This window comes from Brassica oleracea, chromosome C1 (genome assembly GCF_000695525.1).
Source record: "Brassica oleracea var. oleracea cultivar TO1000 chromosome C1, BOL, whole genome shotgun sequence".
Classification (NCBI taxonomy): Eukaryota; Viridiplantae; Streptophyta; class Magnoliopsida; order Brassicales; family Brassicaceae; genus Brassica; species Brassica oleracea.
In genome coordinates, this window is record NC_027748.1 from 37,252,964 (window position 1) to 37,270,586 (window position 17,623).

At 39.6% G+C, this 17,623-nt stretch overlaps 5 protein-coding genes across 6 annotated transcripts; 3 read left to right on the forward strand and 2 right to left on the reverse strand.

The window, feature by feature from the left end:
- Window positions 1-1,015: 1,015 nt before the first annotated feature.
- On the forward strand, window positions 1,016-2,145 carry LOC106344347 (nuclear transcription factor Y subunit B-3-like). Its single transcript, XM_013783748.1, has one exon. It carries the CDS (start codon window positions 1,464-1,466, stop codon window positions 1,935-1,937), a length of 474 nt encoding a protein of 157 aa, XP_013639202.1. The 5' UTR covers window positions 1,016-1,463; the 3' UTR covers window positions 1,938-2,145.
- A 5,787-nt stretch (window positions 2,146-7,932) lies between these two features.
- Window positions 7,933-10,172, reverse strand: LOC106328104 (putative pentatricopeptide repeat-containing protein At3g15930). The gene has a single exon (XM_013766477.1). It carries the CDS (start codon window positions 9,949-9,951, stop codon window positions 8,026-8,028), a length of 1,926 nt encoding a protein of 641 aa, XP_013621931.1. The 5' UTR covers window positions 9,952-10,172; the 3' UTR covers window positions 7,933-8,025.
- A 106-nt stretch (window positions 10,173-10,278) lies between these two features.
- Window positions 10,279-13,710, forward strand: LOC106316553 (myosin-4). 2 transcript variants are annotated; one of them, XM_013754456.1, is made up of 11 exons: window positions 10,279-10,600; window positions 10,920-11,030; window positions 11,175-11,273; window positions 11,436-11,522; window positions 11,599-11,707; window positions 11,862-12,409; window positions 12,498-12,662; window positions 12,735-12,753; window positions 12,802-12,977; window positions 13,066-13,284; window positions 13,376-13,710. In XM_013754456.1, exons 1-11 carry the CDS (start codon window positions 10,337-10,339, stop codon window positions 13,610-13,612), a joined length of 2,034 nt encoding a protein of 677 aa, XP_013609910.1. In that variant the 5' UTR covers window positions 10,279-10,336; the 3' UTR covers window positions 13,613-13,710. The 2 variants fall into 2 exon arrangements, with proteins under 2 accessions (XP_013609910.1, XP_013609904.1); XM_013754450.1 differs by having other exon boundaries at window positions 10,280-10,600; window positions 12,735-12,977.
- A 38-nt stretch (window positions 13,711-13,748) lies between these two features.
- On the forward strand, window positions 13,749-14,579 carry LOC106316580. Its single transcript, XM_013754473.1, has 2 exons — window positions 13,749-14,123; window positions 14,304-14,579. Exons 1-2 carry the CDS (start codon window positions 13,893-13,895, stop codon window positions 14,493-14,495), a joined length of 423 nt encoding a protein of 140 aa, XP_013609927.1. The 5' UTR covers window positions 13,749-13,892; the 3' UTR covers window positions 14,496-14,579.
- A 73-nt stretch (window positions 14,580-14,652) lies between these two features.
- On the reverse strand, window positions 14,653-16,412 carry LOC106316570 (PTI1-like tyrosine-protein kinase At3g15890). The gene is made up of 4 exons (XM_013754463.1): window positions 16,233-16,412; window positions 15,725-15,872; window positions 15,381-15,646; window positions 14,653-15,295 (listed from the first exon to the last, which is right to left on the reverse strand). The coding sequence occupies exons 1-4, from the start codon at window positions 16,271-16,273 to the stop codon at window positions 14,731-14,733; spliced, it is 1,020 nt and encodes a 339-aa protein (XP_013609917.1). The 5' UTR covers window positions 16,274-16,412; the 3' UTR covers window positions 14,653-14,730.
- Window positions 16,413-17,623: the final 1,211 nt, after the last annotated feature.

A 17,623-nucleotide genomic window follows, 5' to 3' on the forward strand; every position in this document is an offset into this window, starting at 1 on the left:
AATACTTTCGGGTAGTTTGGATACTTTATAATAATTTAGTTATCCTCAACTATTTTCAGATACTTTTAATAGAATTTTAAATTAACAATATATATTTAGTGATGTTATATGTATACATAATTAATATTTTTATATATTCGGGTACCCGTTCGGTTCTCGGTTCGGTTCCGGTTCGGTTCGGTTATTTCGGATATAAAAATATAGGAACCGTTGATATTGGTCCGGTTCCGATTTCGGGTATTTCGGTTCGGTTCTTCGGTTCCGGTTATTTTGCCCAGGCCAAGGTGATACAATTAAATCTGCATGCAAGGATCCTCGAACTCAAGACTTTATGGGTGCATACGCTTAATTTTACCAATTGATCCACTGAAACTATAGTACCTTTAGGTGTAAAATTGTTAATATAAATAACTAAGGGGGTGCACGTGCCACCACACCCACCTCTTAACGCGGCTTCGCCCCTGCTTGAAGCTATCAAACGCGAGGTTGAAGGTTACTTTCACATAACACTGAACTTGTTTTCTGAATGTTAATCCTTGAAAATATATCATCTAGATAAGTTCTATTCCGTTTTATGTTCTTACTTGCTGCTGCTACAAAAGGTCTTTGGAGAGCTAAAGGCTAGTGATTCAACCAAGGCAAGGATCTGTAACAACCCACCCGTAGGATCCAGGCTGGTTCTTTAGAGCACCGATTCTAACCCTTCACGTGTAAGCTTTAAACTCTTCCCAAATAGGTTATCAATGCGTTTGGCGATCCACGAATCCAAAAACTAACACTCGAACCTAAGAACTCACCTTTGAACCCAAGACCTCACCATTTATTTCTCTCAAAGCCTTCTGAAATAAACTTCAAAACTTGTTTCTTTTTTTCTTGCAGCTGAAACTCAGAGAAGCAGCATGTTGGAAGAAATCAAACGTGAATATGAAGCAGCTGCAAGTGCAAAGGCTTATGGAAAAATACTGTATGTAAGAAACCACTTCTTTTGTTTGTCATGTACTCCTGTTTTCCATCTTTTGAATATTTTTTTGTCTGAGATAGTTTTTACATTTGTTGTCACAGCACAGCAGCTGCAAAAAGTTCACCAACCATAAGTACAGTGCAGAAAACTTATGTTGGATCCCAAGTAGTTCAAATAATATATAAAGGGATTAATAGTAAATAAATCACACTAACTAGAGATTAGTGAACAACATTAGCAACGCACCAAATACTATGGAGATAAGGTAAGGGGATCAGCCACATTCTCCACTTTGTAGTTAACTACGTGGTGGATTCCACACCGCCAAGATCTCAAGCTCCTCTTTCTATCCAACGGATTAAACCAATGCCACGTGTAACTAAACATATCGTTAAACCGAACGAACAATAACAACTCACGTGTCATCACGATCCGATCATTATCCTCTCGATCCAACGGACCCAAACAAACTTCTCTCTCTCGCCGCGACCTCCGGTTTACGATGGCGGATTCCGATAACGATTCAGGCGGTCACAAGGACGGAGGCGGCGCGTCGTCGCGCGAGCAGGACAGGTTTCTCCCGATCGCGAACGTGAGCCGGATCATGAAGAAGGCGCTCCCGGCGAACGCGAAGATCTCAAAGGACGCGAAGGAGACGGTGCAGGAGTGCGTGTCGGAGTTCATAAGCTTCGTCACCGGCGAGGCGTCGGACAAGTGTCAGAGAGAGAAGAGGAAGACGATCAACGGCGACGATCTTCTCTGGGCGATGACGACGCTGGGGGTCGAGGATTACGTGGAGCCGTTGAAGGTTTACCTGCAGAAGTACAGGGAGGTGGAAGGCGAGAGGATGACCCCAGGAGGGAGACAGGGCGGTAAAGAGGGCGGCGGCGGAAGTGGAGGAGGGATGTACGGTGGGGTTGTGACGATGGGGCATCATCATCAAGGACACGTGTACGGTGGGAGTGGGATGAATTAGAAATTAGAATATCAGCCGACCTCTGACTCTGTTAACTAGAGATGGCTCTCAAAGCTTTAGACTCATTATAATGTCTTTGGTTGATTCTTCTCTGTTTTTGATCAGAGCCATTCATGTTGTAACAAGTGTGTTTGTTTCTTCTTTAGATGATTCATGTACAAATTATTAAAGAGATAAGGATGATGAAGAAAGCTGATCCCTTTACTCATTACAAGCTGCTGCTGTATTATATTTGTTTGTGCCTTCTTTCTTGCAGATGGTTTACTCATTTGACCAAGACAAAACACGGCTTCTTATCTAAGTAGCTCACTGAAACATCCCAGATTTGTGAAGTGGAGGTCTCTCTCACTTCTGATACACGATCTCAGTTTCTTGACCTTTTTACATCTTTTGATTTTGGTTTTTGTTGGAGCTCAGAGACCTCTAACCTTAAAACAATCACTGTCCAATCTTGTTCAGGCGCGATAGAAAAGGTAGTAGCCACAGTCACTGGCTGGCTAATATGTATCATCAGTGAATTGTACGACAGCATAGAGAGCTCGAAGCTACATGTACTCATAAACCCATCTAGCTAGGTAGCAAAGGACGTGAAAAGGTTGAGAAGATGTACATGAAGCAACACATATACAAGAGATTTGTGGATCAGGTTATACAAATCCTCCCATATACATGGAAGCATTTCCTTGGTTTATTTTGCTTTACTTCTGTAAATTCGCCAATCAGGTTATACAAATCCTCCCATATCTTATGTAAGTCCATGCTCTGTTTAGTCTGCTACTTTTATTACACGTCAAGGCATTATTCAACTGCCAAACCCCACTCAGTTAAAAAACTATATTGTATCATAATAATCATGTTGGAGATGTCTGGCTCTGAGTTCCAGGCTTCTGTAGAAGATCAGAACTAAATGCTGTCTGTGTACAGGTGAGTATCAACTGTCCAGTATTTTTCCAAAAGCCTACAACAGTTCATTGCCATGCGATTCGTTCCCAGAGTGCCTTTACAAAGATCCTTATCCCTAACCTTAAAGATACAATATAGTTTTTTAACTGGGAACATATCCATGAACTCTTTTACAAAGACATCTCCAACAACATATCCATGAACTCTTTTACAAAGATCCTTATCCCTAACCTTAAAGCAAGCAGAGAGAACAAGAAGTAAGGTAACAGAAGTTGGAAAAACCAATTTCCTCCGCGAAAAGTCTCAAGGTTTCTTCATAATGTTTCATCCTATTACACCCAGAGATCATCAAGTTCCAAGAAAAGACATCCTCTTTCCTTCCCCTGTCGAAAACCCCACGAGCCATATCCATCAGCCCACACAACGAGTACATTTGCGCGAGACCATTCTGCACATAAATGTTACAACCTAATCCGAATTTGAGAACATGGCAATGCAGCTTCTTACCACAAGCCAACGCTTCATCATCCTTAAGACCGTTGAGCAAAAAGGGAAACGTGTGCCTATCAGTATCTATACATGTCCCTTGAATTTTAAGTGTTCTAATGGTTTAGCTTTGTACCTAGGGAAGCTTTGGTCGCGGGTTTGATTCTCTTGAAAAACATTTTTTTTAAAAATAATTTAAAACGACGTCGTATGATTTAATAGAAATTCAGAGACGGCGATTAACCCGTTAACTCAATCTATTAACCATTTTAACGGCGTCTTAGAAATGGCTTAGTCAAAATATGTTTGGGGTTAAATAGGCTAGTCAAAATAAATTGAGGTTTTAGATCATCCACGAGAAAGTTTATGTTTTTTTCAACCAAATTTTAAAGTTGGTGATTTAAATGATTTTTTTCCAGATTAACAATCCTCACAATTTTCTTTAATGTTCCAAAACTAACAAGTAGAAAGCCATTCTAGAACACGTGTACATAGTTTAGAGTACCTTCTCAAAATACTCAAAATGTTCCGCAAACACTCGAAACAAAAAGGGAGATAAAAGTCACAATAGTGACTCCTATAACAAGCCTCCTTCTGCACCGTCAACTAGATCTCCTCTAGAATAACTGGAGAAGCCTTCTCCATGTGAATTGATAATGTTCTGCGTATTCCAGCAGCTGTGATTTATTGCCGTGATCAGAGGCTAAAATGGTGTTGTAACCTGCTCTCTCCACCTTCCAGAGAGTCAAAACAAAGTCTTTATCCCTAGTGATGAGGAGGAGAGTCGCATGAGCCGGTGTAACTTCCATCCACCTACCTATTCTTCGCTTGATGCTTTCGTCGCTTGCTTGTTTAACGGTAGTATTTAGGGTATCAAACCTAATTCCACTCAGTTTCAGTTTTGAACTGACAAAGGAAGGCACTCTAGATTCGTTCGCCGCAACCGCTATGATCTCTACTGGGCCTCTAGACCCTAGATCCCATAGTGACCTCAAGATTTTCTCACGAACCTGGGCCGCTTTGCAATCAGATGGAACTTTACAATTCTCGATGTCCCAGAAAATGACAATGCGAGCCCACTTGTATCCCCCTTGAGGCCCACCATTTTCATCAAGTGTCCAAAGCTACAAAACAACATTTGAATTTTACAAAACTTAGAGACGAAGAACATAAGGATGATGTTTCCCATAACTTTCTTAGTGAAGTAGAACAAACCTCTCCTCCACATATAAAGAGTTTCTTCATCAACTCCATGTGAAATTTCCACTCTAATCACCCGAGCTGGTTCAAGAATTTCTCATGAGAGGTTGGAGATTATCTATTATCGATAAATCAATCTGACGAAAGATTGTTTTATGGGTTATTCTTCATATTTTAATCCATATCCAAAAATTTAATGAGACAGATTATGATAGTTATGTAATTTTTTGGTGTACAAAATCTGATCAACTGATTTGGAATATGTTATGATTTATATAACATTTTATCTATAAACATCGAGGTTTATATAATAAATTTTGGAAAATAGTTTTCTTTAATAAGAATTCAACTTAATAATTATAAAATTTAAATTAGATGCAATGTTTAAGTGTAAGAATTTCAAATTATTAAAGAGATTAACACATTAACAATATGTCAATGCAAATGAAACCCTGAAAACAAAAACAAAATTTAGAGAAGAAATGAGTAATTTCCAGTGACCAACTTTCAAACAAAAATATTAAAAAGAAAATAACAATTATCAGCTGAAACAATTGAGAAATAGTCTTTAGCATAGTTACAAAGAAGTTAACTAAAGGCAAAATGATGCACTAAACGTCTCAACAACAATGATGTGAGTTGTATCTTCACAATAACATTTACTTGATAATCATATGAATACATTACTTTCTAAATGATTGAAAATAACATGGGTTCTATTACAATAAAATAACAAACTAATTTTAGATATAGTTTTTTTTAATCCATTTTAATATATTTTTTAAGTTTTGTTAGGGAATTTTTAGTTTCAGTAGTGAACTTCAAAAATAGCAAACATAGTTGTCAATTCCTAGTGAATTAAGAACCTACTTTAATATGTTAATACTGATCTGAAAAAGCAACTGTGCAAATGAGAGTGACTTTTCAATAAAGACATGTTATATATAAAAAAAAATGGTAAACCATTTCTCGAAAAGAGAATATGAAAGCTCTGGTGACCACGCGCATGGAAATCTGGTGTGGTGCAGATTCAAACTCAGGTCCTTTTAGTGATCTATAAAACGCCTTGACTAACCGACCAGATAGGCGTGGTTGATATGTCATATATAAGAAAAAAAGAGGATCCATAATAAGAAGGGGGTCAACTAAGTTATTTGTGTTCTGTTAACATTGAATAAATCCCGCCTAAGAAGAGCTTGCTGAAATCAGTGGCAATGGCTCTGCCTATCTATGCGATGTCCTGCTTTAAGCTTCCTAAGGATGTGTGTGAAAAGATAACTAGCGTTATGAGGGAGTTTTGGTGGAGCTCGGGGAATAACAAAAAGAAAATCTCTTGGGTTGCGTGGAAGTCACTGTGTAAAGACAAAGAGCTTGGTGGTTTAGGGTTTCGAGATATTGAACAGTTCAACCAGTCTCTCCTTGCGAAACAAGCTTGGAGAATATGGTCGAACCCCACTTCCCTTCTGGCTCGGATCTTACAACAACGCTACTTTGCTCGATCTTCCTTTTTGGAATGTAGCGTTGGCACAAGACCCTCCTATGCCTGGCGCAGTATTCTTCATGGTAGAGAGCTCTTCTCTCAGGGTCTTTTGCAGAAGATCGGGAATGGAGAGAGTACTCGTGTCTGGATTGATAGCTGGATCAAAACTGAGGTTCCTCGTCCTCCTCAATATCGCCAGGATGCTGTTGTGGATCTCACTCTCTCGGTTAGTGACCTGATCAACCCTATTGACGGATCATGGAACATCCCAAGAGTTAGGGAAGTTATTGCGGAAGAAGACGTTAATTTGGTCTTGAATACGGGATTAGACCTCTCATCTCAAGATGTCAAAGTTTGGGGCCTCTCAAAATCTGGTTTCTATAATTCTAAAAGTGGATACAAGCTAGCTGAGACATTGGAGAGGTTACAAGCTCCTCCATCTCCGGGTCTTCCCCCTATTGAGCGCAAACTATGGAAAGATCTTTGGAAAACCCATACCTCTCCTAAGATCAGGCATTTCATGTGGCGTGTATTGTCGGGAGCTTTAGCGGTCAAAGAAAGACTACGATCTCGCGGTATCTTGTTAGACACGACATGTCCTAGGTGCGGGTTATGGGAAGAGACAATCTCTCATGTTCTCTTTCATTGTGAGGCTGCAAAGGAGGCGTGGTCTCTATCACAATTCCCGCTTCCTCCTGGTGGTTTCTCTAGGTCGTCGGTATGGTTAAATTTTTACCACTTGATGTCTGTAAGCAAAAAGCTTTCCCCGGAGAACGCTTCTCGCCTTTCATTCCCCTGGATTCTATGGCACATATGGAAGGCCCGCAATTCCTTTTGCTTTGAACAGGTTCAATACAGTGGCTCATCAATCTTTAACAAAGCCTCGGAGGAGTCTGCTATATGGTTATCTTCCCAGCTTCTCAGCTCTGATTCTCCCTCTACCTCTTCCTCTAATACTGTTGTGAGTTTGAAGTGGCAAAAACCACCAGTGGGTTCTGTTAAATGTAATGTAGCATCCTCTTGGACAAGTTCATCACAATTTTTTGGTGCGGCCTGGATTGCGAGGGATTCCTCTGGCTTACCACTTTTCCATAGTAGAAGAGCTCTCCCCTTGGCTCCATCGGCATTTGAAGCTAGTTTATACTCGCTGGGATGGGCAGTTAGTGCACTTCTTGATCTTCGTGTTAAGAGAGTGATCCTTGAGATCTCTTCGCCACAGACTCTAGATGCTCTCCTGAACCCTCAGTCCTACCCTAATGCAGCTCTCGTAATCTCACATATTTTACGCTCCATGCACTCCTTTGATCAGTGTCAGTTGCTGGATGTTTCGCTTGGAGTCAACTCTTTGGCTGTGGAAATTGCTACGAGTGTAACAAAGGATCGCCGATTTCAATCCTATGTTGCGAAGGGTGGTCCACTTTGGTTATCTTCTCTTCTACTATTGGAAGCTAAGAACGACAACCTTTCCTGATAAAGTCGTATGGTCGTATCTTCCTAGTTGCAGATGAAGATCTCGCTTTGATCTTTCTCTTCCTTTTGTTGGAAGTTATCCCTTATAGCATATACTGATGTTGTGTTTGCTTTTCTCTTCTCTCTCTTTTGTTTTGTTTCTAAGTCTGTTGATTTCAAACATTATAATGAATTATTCATTGAAAAAAAAAAAGAAGAGCTTAAGCTACTAAGAAAATGATCAAATAAGAAAAAGGAAGCAATGGAGCTCAATTTGAAGACATTCCGGCTCTCGGCAGTCTGTTACTGCTCTCTGCAACGTCAGTCTCTGAGGGTTTGCTTTCGTCTTCTGGTTTGCTTTCGTCTTCTGGTTTTAACATTACATTGACAAAACCATTCGAAAGCTTAATATTTTGAAAAGTTTTTTTTTTGGTTAGATAAATTCTTATATTTAGTTTCCCAAAGATTAGTCTCAAATTGAACCATGTACTGTCTCGTCTACAGCATTAACAACATCATTCACAGTAACAACCTATGGATATGTTCATCATCTCAGGGCTCTCTATAATCTTACCCAGCCTCGAACAACAATTCACTAGGCAAGTGCCTTGCAAACGTCGACTCTTGAGCTAACTCTTCTAGTTTCCTGTAAATCTCTTCTGATTGAAGGTGTGACTTGTCTCTACAAACAAACTCGTAAGTAACACCGTTGACGTCAATCAAACTACACCCTGGTATCTTCTTGGCTGCTACGTCCACCATCTCTTTTCTCACTTCTCGCAAATCCTCCCATCTTTCGCAAGCTGCATATATATTGCACAACAAAGCATAAACAGCCCCGTTATCAGGTTCCAGCTCGAGAATCTTCTTAGCTGCTAACTCAGCCATTGATTCATCATTATGAAGTCTAGAAGCACTTAGTAGAGCTCCCCACACAATCGAGTTTGGATTCACTGGCATGTTCCTTATCATCTCATACGCTTCCTTGACCAGTCCAGCTCTACCAAGCAGGTCAACCATACATCCATAATGTGCTAAACTCGGTTCAATCCTATGGTCGCTTCTCATCTTGGAGAAAAAGTCTTTTGCTTGCTCTATCATACCACTATGGTTACAAGCAGAGAGCACGCCGAGGTACGTAATCTCATCTGGTTGTATCGACATGTCTTGCATTTGAAAGAAAACTTTAATGGCATCTTCACCCTGTCCATTGTTGGCAAGACCGACAACCATGGCTGTCCAAGTGAACTTGTCTCTCTGGCGCATCTCATGGAAAACCTTCTGCGCTTTCTCACAACACCCACATTTGAAGTACATATCGATCAAAGCGTTCCCTACAACAACATCGTTCTTGATCTTGTTCTTATCTATGTACGTCTTAACCCATTCACCTATCTCCAAGGCACCTAGATGGGCACAAGCTGTGAGTACGCTGACCATGGTGAACTCATCCGGTATCATCCCTGCATTTTGCATCGCACGGAAAAGATCCAAAGATTCGTTAAAGCAATCAGCTCGTAGGTAACCATCGATCATAATAGTCCAAGAGATTCTATCTCTCACCTGCATATCATCAAAATACATCCTTGCAAGATCTAGATTCCCTATGTCGACAAACCCTTTAACAATACATGTCCAAGAAATCACATCCCTAATCTTCATACTATTGAAAATCCGCACCGCTATATTCATCTCCCCACAAGCAGCATATGCATTGACCAGAGCATTCACCAGCTTCAAACTAGGCTCTCTCGCACACCCACTAACATATCCATGAACCCTTTTACATAGATCCTTATCCCTAACCTTAGAGCAAGCAGAGAGAACCAGAAGCAAGGTAACACAAGTTGGAATAACCAGTTTCCTCTCCATCTCCGCGAAAAGTCTCAAACTTTCTTCATATAGTTTCATCCTATTACACCCAGAGATCATCAAGTTCCAAGAAAAGACATCATCTTTCCTTCCCCTGTCGAAAACCCCACGAGCCATGTCCATCAGCCCACACAACGAGTACATTTGCACAAGACCATTCTGCACATAAAGGTTAGAACCTAAACCAAACTTCACAACATGGCAATGCAGCTTCTTACCACAATCCGGCTTAAGACCGCTGAGCAAAAAGGGAAACGTGTGTCCATCAGGAGTCACACCTTTCTTCAACATATTCAAATACAATCTAACTCCTTCCTTGACACAACCCACTCTGGAAAAACCCTTGATCATATTGTTCCATACAACCACGTCTGGTTCGGGCATTTTCACGAACAACTTATAGGCATAACCAATGTCGCCATTTAAGCGACTAGACCAGGAGAGTAGAAGCTTCTTTTGGATTGTTGGGTTTGGTTCTAGACCTTGAATGATGATTTGGGAGTGTAGTTGCTTGAATTGGGTCGTTGTTTTGCAGCTCTCGGGGATTGCGATGAAATGAGAGTAGTCATTGAAGAGTAGCTTAAAAATCGATGCTTTAGGGTTAATTGGATTTCGAAGAAGCATCTCCTACGGCATCATCAAGCAGAATCAAGAGTGTTAATATATTCACATTTTTTATTTTAATAAAAAAGAAAAAAAAAGTTGGTAATGATGAGCTCGGACGGCACTTGCTATCGTCACGGTAAGTCAGGACGACAGCGACGGACTAAGCCGTCACTTTAAATTGTTTTATCTTCACCGCTCGAACTCGGGTCGTAAACCAAAGTTCATATACCAGTCAACCACTCAACGAGGGTGGCTTTTTGTGACAACTTCATATACATAATTTACTTATTTCAAAAGAATCAAAACGCATCGTATTGACTCGGTGGGTGGCAAGAACAAAGTGAAAAATCTGAAGAGAAGATGAATCAATCAATCAAGAGAGAGTAATAAGTAAAGGGGGAAGATGAATCTGTACGCGGACGATCTCTCTCTACTCGATTACAACTACAACGTCTCCGGTCCCTTCGGCGAGCCGTTCTCTCACCGTTTCCTCTCTCCTGGTCCTTACTTCCGCGGCGAGGACGACGATTACCGCCGCAATATCAGCTACAGTCTCGGCGGAGGAGAAGCGGATAAAGATTCGAGGGTATTATCTGCGGAGCATCGCCATGACGGGAAGTCGCCGTTGCCTTTGGGCATGGATTGGAGCGCTCCTCCTCGTCAATGGGTATGCTTTGCCTGCAATGTTTGAATTGATCGCATTTTAAGTTAGGTTCTTACTGAACTCGTGAACTGTGTGGAGCTAGATTTGTAGTTGGTGTCGTCAGGACAATGAATAAGTATTGTCCTTTCTTCTGTTGAATAGGTTCATGACATAAGAGATTCTGTTAGCCTTTGTTACTTGTGCAGTTACGAGGATAAAATACAAACTTTCTAAGATAAAAAAAAAAAATTCGCTTTTGAAACTGAAAGCATAGGGTCTTTCTTCTTTCATATCATTTCTTTGACGATTTTTGTTTTGTTTGGATGTTGTTCCTTAACTATAGGAAGGACGGAACACTGTTTGGCCACATGATCCTCGAACTGGTTGGAGCTACTGCGTCACTGTCCCTTCTTGGGTTGACCTTCCCAAATCAACTGTTTCTGATCCTGCTGTGGTCTGTATTGTCTTTATTCGTAGCTCATTCTTTTGTACTAATCTTTATTCATAGTCTGTATGAATGTGTTGCTAGTTTTTTTTTGTTTTCCTTCAACGTTTTCGGTCTTCTATTCCCTTAAACTTTTACTTTCGTCTTTATCAGTTTTATAGAGTGCAAGTGGCGATACAATCTCCCGAGGGAATCACCTCCACTAGGCTCATACTTCGAAGATTCAATGATTTCTTGGATTTATATTCCTCAGTGAGTACTTCGTCTGTGCGCTTTTTTTTTTAGTTCTAGCTTGCTCATTTGTTTTATATCATGCAACGTTTCTGTAAATAACTATGACTTGCTTGCTTGAATATGATATTTAGCCATTTTATTTGGGTTGTACTGTTTTCAACTTAAATTCGTCATTTTCAGATTAAAAAGGAGTTTGTGAAGAAAAGGTTACCCCAGGCACCACCAAAGAAGAGACTGAGGATGAAAAACCAGACACTTTTGGAAGAAGTAGATAATTATTTTCTCAATTTTAAGATCAGTGACAGCAAAAAAAAATATCCTCAAAATGTTTAGTTTATTGCAGAGGAGGTGCTCTCTGGAAGATTGGATGAATAGGCTTTTGACAGATATCGATATATCCAGAAACGCTCTGATAGCAACATTCCTTGAGCTAGAAGCTGCTGTCAGGTCTTGTATGTGCTCTTCTTCTTATTCTTTTCTCTTGCCAATGAAAACAATGTAAAGATAAAGTGAATTTATCTGAACTGTCATCCCTTTATGTTTTTACAATCTATTCGATGTTTTGATGCTGTCTGAAAGTCTTTCATGTATTGTTACTCTCTTCAGATTTCAATGATGAATATCAAGAAAATGAAGATAGCTCTGTAGACAGTCGGCTGCTTCTACCTGACACCAGTTCTGATGTTCCTGGTAGTTCATCAGTTACCGCGGATCATGTCAACGACTCTTCTGATGAGACATCTGATACCTCAACAATGAAGCATGACGAAGCTAGTCTCAAAAACATTGTCTCAAGGAATTCAACTTCTGAAGATAATGTGACTGATTGGCATGAACTAATCACAGAATCTGGACTTCTTTCCAGAACTGATAGAGCTGCAGAAACTGGTACCATAACCGGAGAGGCGTCAAAATCCGGGGAACCTAACCAAGACTACATGGAGAGTCATGATGACGTTCAAGGAAACAGTTATGGTGCTGATACTGAAACAGGGAAGGATGTGGCGATTGTATTTCAATCCGAGGAGAGAAGTAAGTTAAAGAGGGTTGTTGATACGTTAGAGCAGAGACTGGAAACAGCAAAAGCTGACACGGAAGATCTTATCTCACGGCTTAATCAGGAGTTAGCTGTTCGACAATTTTTGTCAACAAAGGTGTGCACAATTATCTTACATGCATGTCATCATACTCTCTGTGATGGATAACAATATGCTTTTTTAATGTTTGGAGTTGGGCTCGTAGGTGAAAGATTTAGAGGTTGAACTTGAAACAACCCGAGAGAGCTGCAAGCAAGGCATGGAGCAAACAGTTCTGAAGGAAAAGGAAAGATTTACTCAAATTCAGTGGGACATGGAGGAGCTTCGCAAGCAATGCATGGAGATGGAATCATTGTTAAACTCTATGAAGGTTTGTGCTTCTCTTAAGTTTATTTCATTTGCATTCAACGATAGATTTTCTTATCTATGTTTGGCCTTACAGGACGAGAAAGAACATATTGAGACTACAAATGAGTCACTTGTTCAAGAAAACGAAATGTTGCTGCAGCAGATGGATGAGCTAAGAGACAAGTTTGAGAATTTGCGTAAAGAGCATGAAGAGCTGGAGGTGAAATCGAAAGCAGAGCTGAAGGTCCTTGTCAAAGAGGTCAAGACTCTCCGAACCACTCAATCAGAATTGAGAGTAGAGCTTAGCCGCACGATGAAAGAAAAGCTTGAGATGGAGGTAAACTAAACATACACTCCTTTGCAGGATTGTTATTCAAGTGTATGTGTTGCGATTTGAACTCATTGAGTGTTACGCAATGTTTCAGAGAGTTGTTCAACGTGAGAAGGATAGAGGAGAGACTGCGAAAGCCGCAAACGAGAAGTTGATGCATGAGTGTGATGTTCTACAGAACCGTCTTCAAGAATGCAATGTCAAGTTCCAAATCGAAGATGAGAGTAAGTCAATAATGGAATCATCGTCTCCATCGGAAGCGATTGATCTACTAGCAACATCTGATAACCGAATAGGTCTTCTAATTGCTGAGGTAGGCTCAACCAAGTACACTTTGATGATGAGTTTATGTATGTTTTGAGACACAAACAATAGCGTTGATGTAAATCTTATGTTTAAAACAGACACAGCTTCTTTCAGAAGAACATGGAGGACCAGATGATGTAGTAAGAAAGATTCTAACAGAGGTGCTGATTGATAATGCGAGGTTAAGGAAGCAGGTTAACTCTGTTCTTCGTTGCTCTTTGTCCGGACATGGAGTATCAGTCAGAGAAGCCAGATCAGAACAAGAAGAAGAAGAAGATCAAGAAGGGAGTGTTGATCTGGCAAGTACTGTTCTAAGCAAGATCCTTGAGAAATGATATTTATACATACTGTAATCAATAATCACGTACGTGAGTTACGTCTTGTAACATACGCTTTCTTTATATATATGAGATCTTGTGATACACTTTTGTTATGAACGTGAGTGTAAAACGCAAACGTAGTTTTTTAACGTTTCAAGAACCAACGCAGAACGTGAGATGTGTTTTAGGTGGGGTGTCGTGTATCTCTCTCTTATCCTCTGTTCACGCCATTTACAAGACTGCTTGACCAAAAAAGACGGCAGCTTTAGAGAGAGAGGATAAGAGATAGAGAGAGATGTCAGCTTCTGTATTCGTTTCAGGTATGGCGGTTGGAGTTCCGAGGCTCTCTAGCTCGAGCTCTGTTCACCGGAGATTGGAACCAATGAAGAAGAAGACCATGAGTAGTGTTAAATTCGTGACTAGCTTCCGAGCTCCCTCGCCAAACTCAGGGACAAAACGGTCATTTCGCGTAATGGTTTCCGGTAACCGATCGGAACAACAAGCAGATAACGGTCAAGGAACTCAGGTCAGTTCTGTGTGGAGAGGAAATCTTGTTCTGTTTCTTTTTGTTATTGTGGAGGGAGCCTCAAAGAATTCACATTTATCAAAATAACCGCTATATTTAAAATTTGTCGAATCTTTTATTTAATTTTGGGCTCAAATAATTCAGAAGTTACAAATAAGTCCTCTTTTCGACAAAGTACAGGAGGACTTGAGCTACCTGTTGAAGCTTGGAGCTGGGTCAGTAGCAGGTGCAGCTATAATCAAATACGGCAGCGTATTGCTCCCAGAGATAACAACACCTAACCTCACGCAAGCCCTCTTCATTATATTTGCTCCTGTTGTAATCTCTGTTATACTTTTGTTCCGATCATCTTCTTCCAAGAATCAGAACTAGTTCAGCTCATTGTGAAAAAAAAAAGATTGTGTTAAAAGTTTCATTATAATCCATAAATAAAAGTATTCAATCTTTCAATCACAACTTTCTCTTTATATGTCAATGCCACACCTTACAAACATCCAATCAAATGAAAACCAAATGTTACAAACGAAGAAACACACACACAAAAAGAATAACCAATACCTCAGAAACTAAGCCAATATGAACAAATGTTAATGTGCCTAAAAAATCTCTATTGTTGTTCTTCTGAGATCACATCTGAGCTTTCCTCTCTACATGGATTCTTGAAGAGAGGATTGGCTTCAAGTTCAGACATTTTCTCCTTTGATTCATTCATCAGCATCTCCACCACTTGAGACATTGTCGGTCTCTTCTCCGCCTCTGTCTGAACACACATGACTCCCACCAAGACAAGCTTCTTTAGCTTCTCTTCCACTTTCTCCTCTTCCAGCTTCTGATCCACTATTTCACCAAACTTTCTCTCGTACACAAGCGGTAACACCCACTCGGTTATCCCACGCTTTGTTGTCGCGTTTAGCCTCTCTATTGGTCTCTTGCCAGTAACTAGCTCCAGTAATAAGATACCAAAACTGTACACATCACCTGCTTCTGATTCTTTACCTGACGCAACACATTCTGGTGAGAGATAACCGTTATTACTTCTAGCTTTAGTAGCTTCGTCATCATCTGGCATCAGTTTACCATATCCAAAATCCATAACACGAGGCTCAAACTCAGAGTCTAGCAACACATTACTCGCTCTGACATCTCCATGGACTACATGATTGTGTAGGTATCTGAGGAAACACACATAAAACGTTACAAACTAAAGAAGTTATTAAAACTTGTTGTTGAATGGTTTTTCAGATACTTGAGACTCACGCAAGGGCCTGCGCAGTTCTTATGGCAATCTTTATCCGAGCGGTGGAATCTAGAGAGCACTCTCCTGAGTACTGCTGGCCATGAAGATTTGAGACAAGGCTCAAGTTCGGCATGTAGTCGTATACAAGAAGACGTTCCTGTCCTTCATCACAGTAGCCACGAACGCTCAGCAAGTTCTTATGACGGATACGGGAGAGAATCTCGACTTCTACAGCGAAGTCAATCTCTTCTCTGCTGTTCCATGCCTTGAGTCTCTTGACTGCAACCTGCAAGAAACACAAATGAATCAGAGAAAACTCTGAACAAGAAGCACGGTCTATATAACAGTTTGAGATGAGGTTTACTTGTGAACCATCAGAGAGCTGACCCCAGTAGACACTGCCGAAGCGACCTTCGCCGAGTTTGTTGTCGTAGTTGAAACTGTTTGTGGCTGAGTGAAGCTCCTTCAATGAGAATATCTTCCGAGCTGGCTCTGTCTCCACTTTCTTTTTCCTGTGTAACCGTGACATCAAACCAAAACTTAACCTCAGTTTTATTCTTTTTTTTTTCAGACCAATTCATCAACAAATCAAGAAACATCAAATAGAGCCGTTTCTGATCTTCATCACTATTCAAGGATCAGTGAGGTTTATCCAAAACAGAGTATCTGTTTTTTTTTTTCCAACGAAAGGAACAAACTTTACATGAAAAAATCATTAGAGACGAAGGGAAAACATAAAGATTTGAGCATAAATTGGCTCCAAAATTGATATAAAATCTCAGGAAGAACATCATAAATCGTAAGCGAAAGAAGAAAGATTTTGACAATCATCGAGTCAAAGAATCAATCAAGAAGATAAAACAGATACTTACCCTTCAAATCCTTTTCCGCAACAGCTAGTAAAAAGTTGCATCTTCAGAACAAACCCAACAAATGAGTTACTCTGTCTCTAGAAGGTGAAAACAAAAAGGTGACGCTTTCTGTGGAGAAGGTGACAGCAAAATAGAGAACAAGTCTTTAGAGTAACTCTCTAATCTAATCTCCTCTTAACGTGAGAGAGAACAGAACAAGACTATTTATTTTGTTAATTCTTTTATTTTATTTTTTTGCACGCTTACTTTTTCTTCTCGCACAAAAAGGAACAAACTTTATAAAATTAATAGAAAACAAACAAAATAAAGCTGATAACAAATGAATTAAGAAAACTTTACCAAAAGAAGAATTTAAATTTTGAATGTTGTTGTATAGGGTTTTTCTCGTATATTTTGAAAATGTATTTTACTTTTTTTATATTTTGCATGTTGACAAAATGTTCTTTTGGATTTTGTAGTTGTTAGTTGAGGGCCGGCTTATGGTGAGTCACGACAACTCATCCTAACCTTTTATTCGGTGTTTCAAACGTTAAATAAATAAATAAACTGATAATTTCTGCAATCTTCTTTATAAAAAATATTCCCCATGATTCATTATAAGTGTCGTTTTAGGTTTCGGCACACGGATTAAGAACCATATTTCAACCAATAGAAAAATAAATTTTGCATTGAAAATCGAAAACGACACTTTTTTTGTAATGAAAAAATTCTCTAAAACGACATTTAATATGAAACGGAGGGAATACTAAACAATTTTAAATTTAATATATAACAGGATTACGATGATTAAATCGCTAAATAAGCGTGGTTAGAGCATCTCCAATGTAAAACTCCATTTTTTCCTTCAAAATGGAGTAAAAGTGAAAATGAAGTAAAATTGCTCCAACCCTACTCCATTTCCCACTCCATTTTGAAGTGATGAACAAACAAAAAATAAACTACTCCATTTATGGAGTAAATTTCATTATGGAGTGAGATATGAAGTTGGGTTGGAGCATTGCTTACTCCATATCCACTTCTACTCCATTTTAGAAGAAAAAATGGAGTTGAGATGGAGATGGCCTTAGAAAGGGAATGTTTGCTCTCATCACGAAGTTCTATTTGATGTGATGCTTCACTAACATGGGCTTCAGGAATCATGTCCTAATTAATTGCAATCACTGATGTAACATCAAAACACCTTTTTCAAAAAAAAAATCGGATTTAGAGTTTATTTCATAGACTCATCAATATGCAATTTTTTTTTGCATTATGTGTGAATTTAATATATTTTTTACTTCTTATTCTTTTAACTCATCAAATAAGATCTAAAAATCAGAATACAAATCTAAGCCAAAATAGATTCTTAGACAATGGCCCCAGCCCTAATCCCTACACCAACCATACCCCAA

What these genes read in the sequence shown, in the direction of transcription:
- LOC106344347 (XM_013783748.1), top strand. Translation starts at nt 1,464, where the DNA reads ATGGCGGATTCCGATAACGATTCAGGCGGTCACAAGGACGGAGGCGGC.
- LOC106316580 (XM_013754473.1), top strand. Translation starts at nt 13,893, where the DNA reads ATGTCAGCTTCTGTATTCGTTTCAGGTATGGCGGTTGGAGTTCCGAGG. An exon ending in ATAACGGTCAAGGAACTCAG is followed by an intron (nt 14,124 to 14,303) that starts GTCAGTTCTGTG and finishes GACAAAGTACAG; the next exon opens with GAGGACTTGAGCTACCTGTT.
- LOC106316570 (XM_013754463.1), bottom strand. Translation starts at nt 16,273, where the DNA reads ATGCAACTTTTTACTAGCTGTTGCGGAAAAGGATTTGAAGG. An exon ending in TGCGGAAAAGGATTTGAAGG is followed by an intron (nt 15,873 to 16,232) that starts GTAAGTATCTGT and finishes ACGGTTACACAG; the next exon opens with GAAAAAGAAAGTGGAGACAG. An exon ending in AGCTCTCTGATGGTTCACAA is followed by an intron (nt 15,647 to 15,724) that starts GTAAACCTCATC and finishes TGTTTCTTGCAG; the next exon opens with GTTGCAGTCAAGAGACTCAA.
- LOC106328104 (XM_013766477.1), bottom strand. Translation starts at nt 9,951, where the DNA reads ATGCTTCTTCGAAATCCAATTAACCCTAAAGCATCGATTTTTAAGCTA.
- LOC106316553 (XM_013754450.1), top strand. Translation starts at nt 10,337, where the DNA reads ATGAATCTGTACGCGGACGATCTCTCTCTACTCGATTACAACTACAAC. An exon ending in TCTTGGATTTATATTCCTCA is followed by an intron (nt 11,274 to 11,435) that starts GTGAGTACTTCG and finishes CGTCATTTTCAG; the next exon opens with ATTAAAAAGGAGTTTGTGAA. An exon ending in TAGGTCTTCTAATTGCTGAG is followed by an intron (nt 13,285 to 13,375) that starts GTAGGCTCAACC and finishes TGTTTAAAACAG; the next exon opens with ACACAGCTTCTTTCAGAAGA.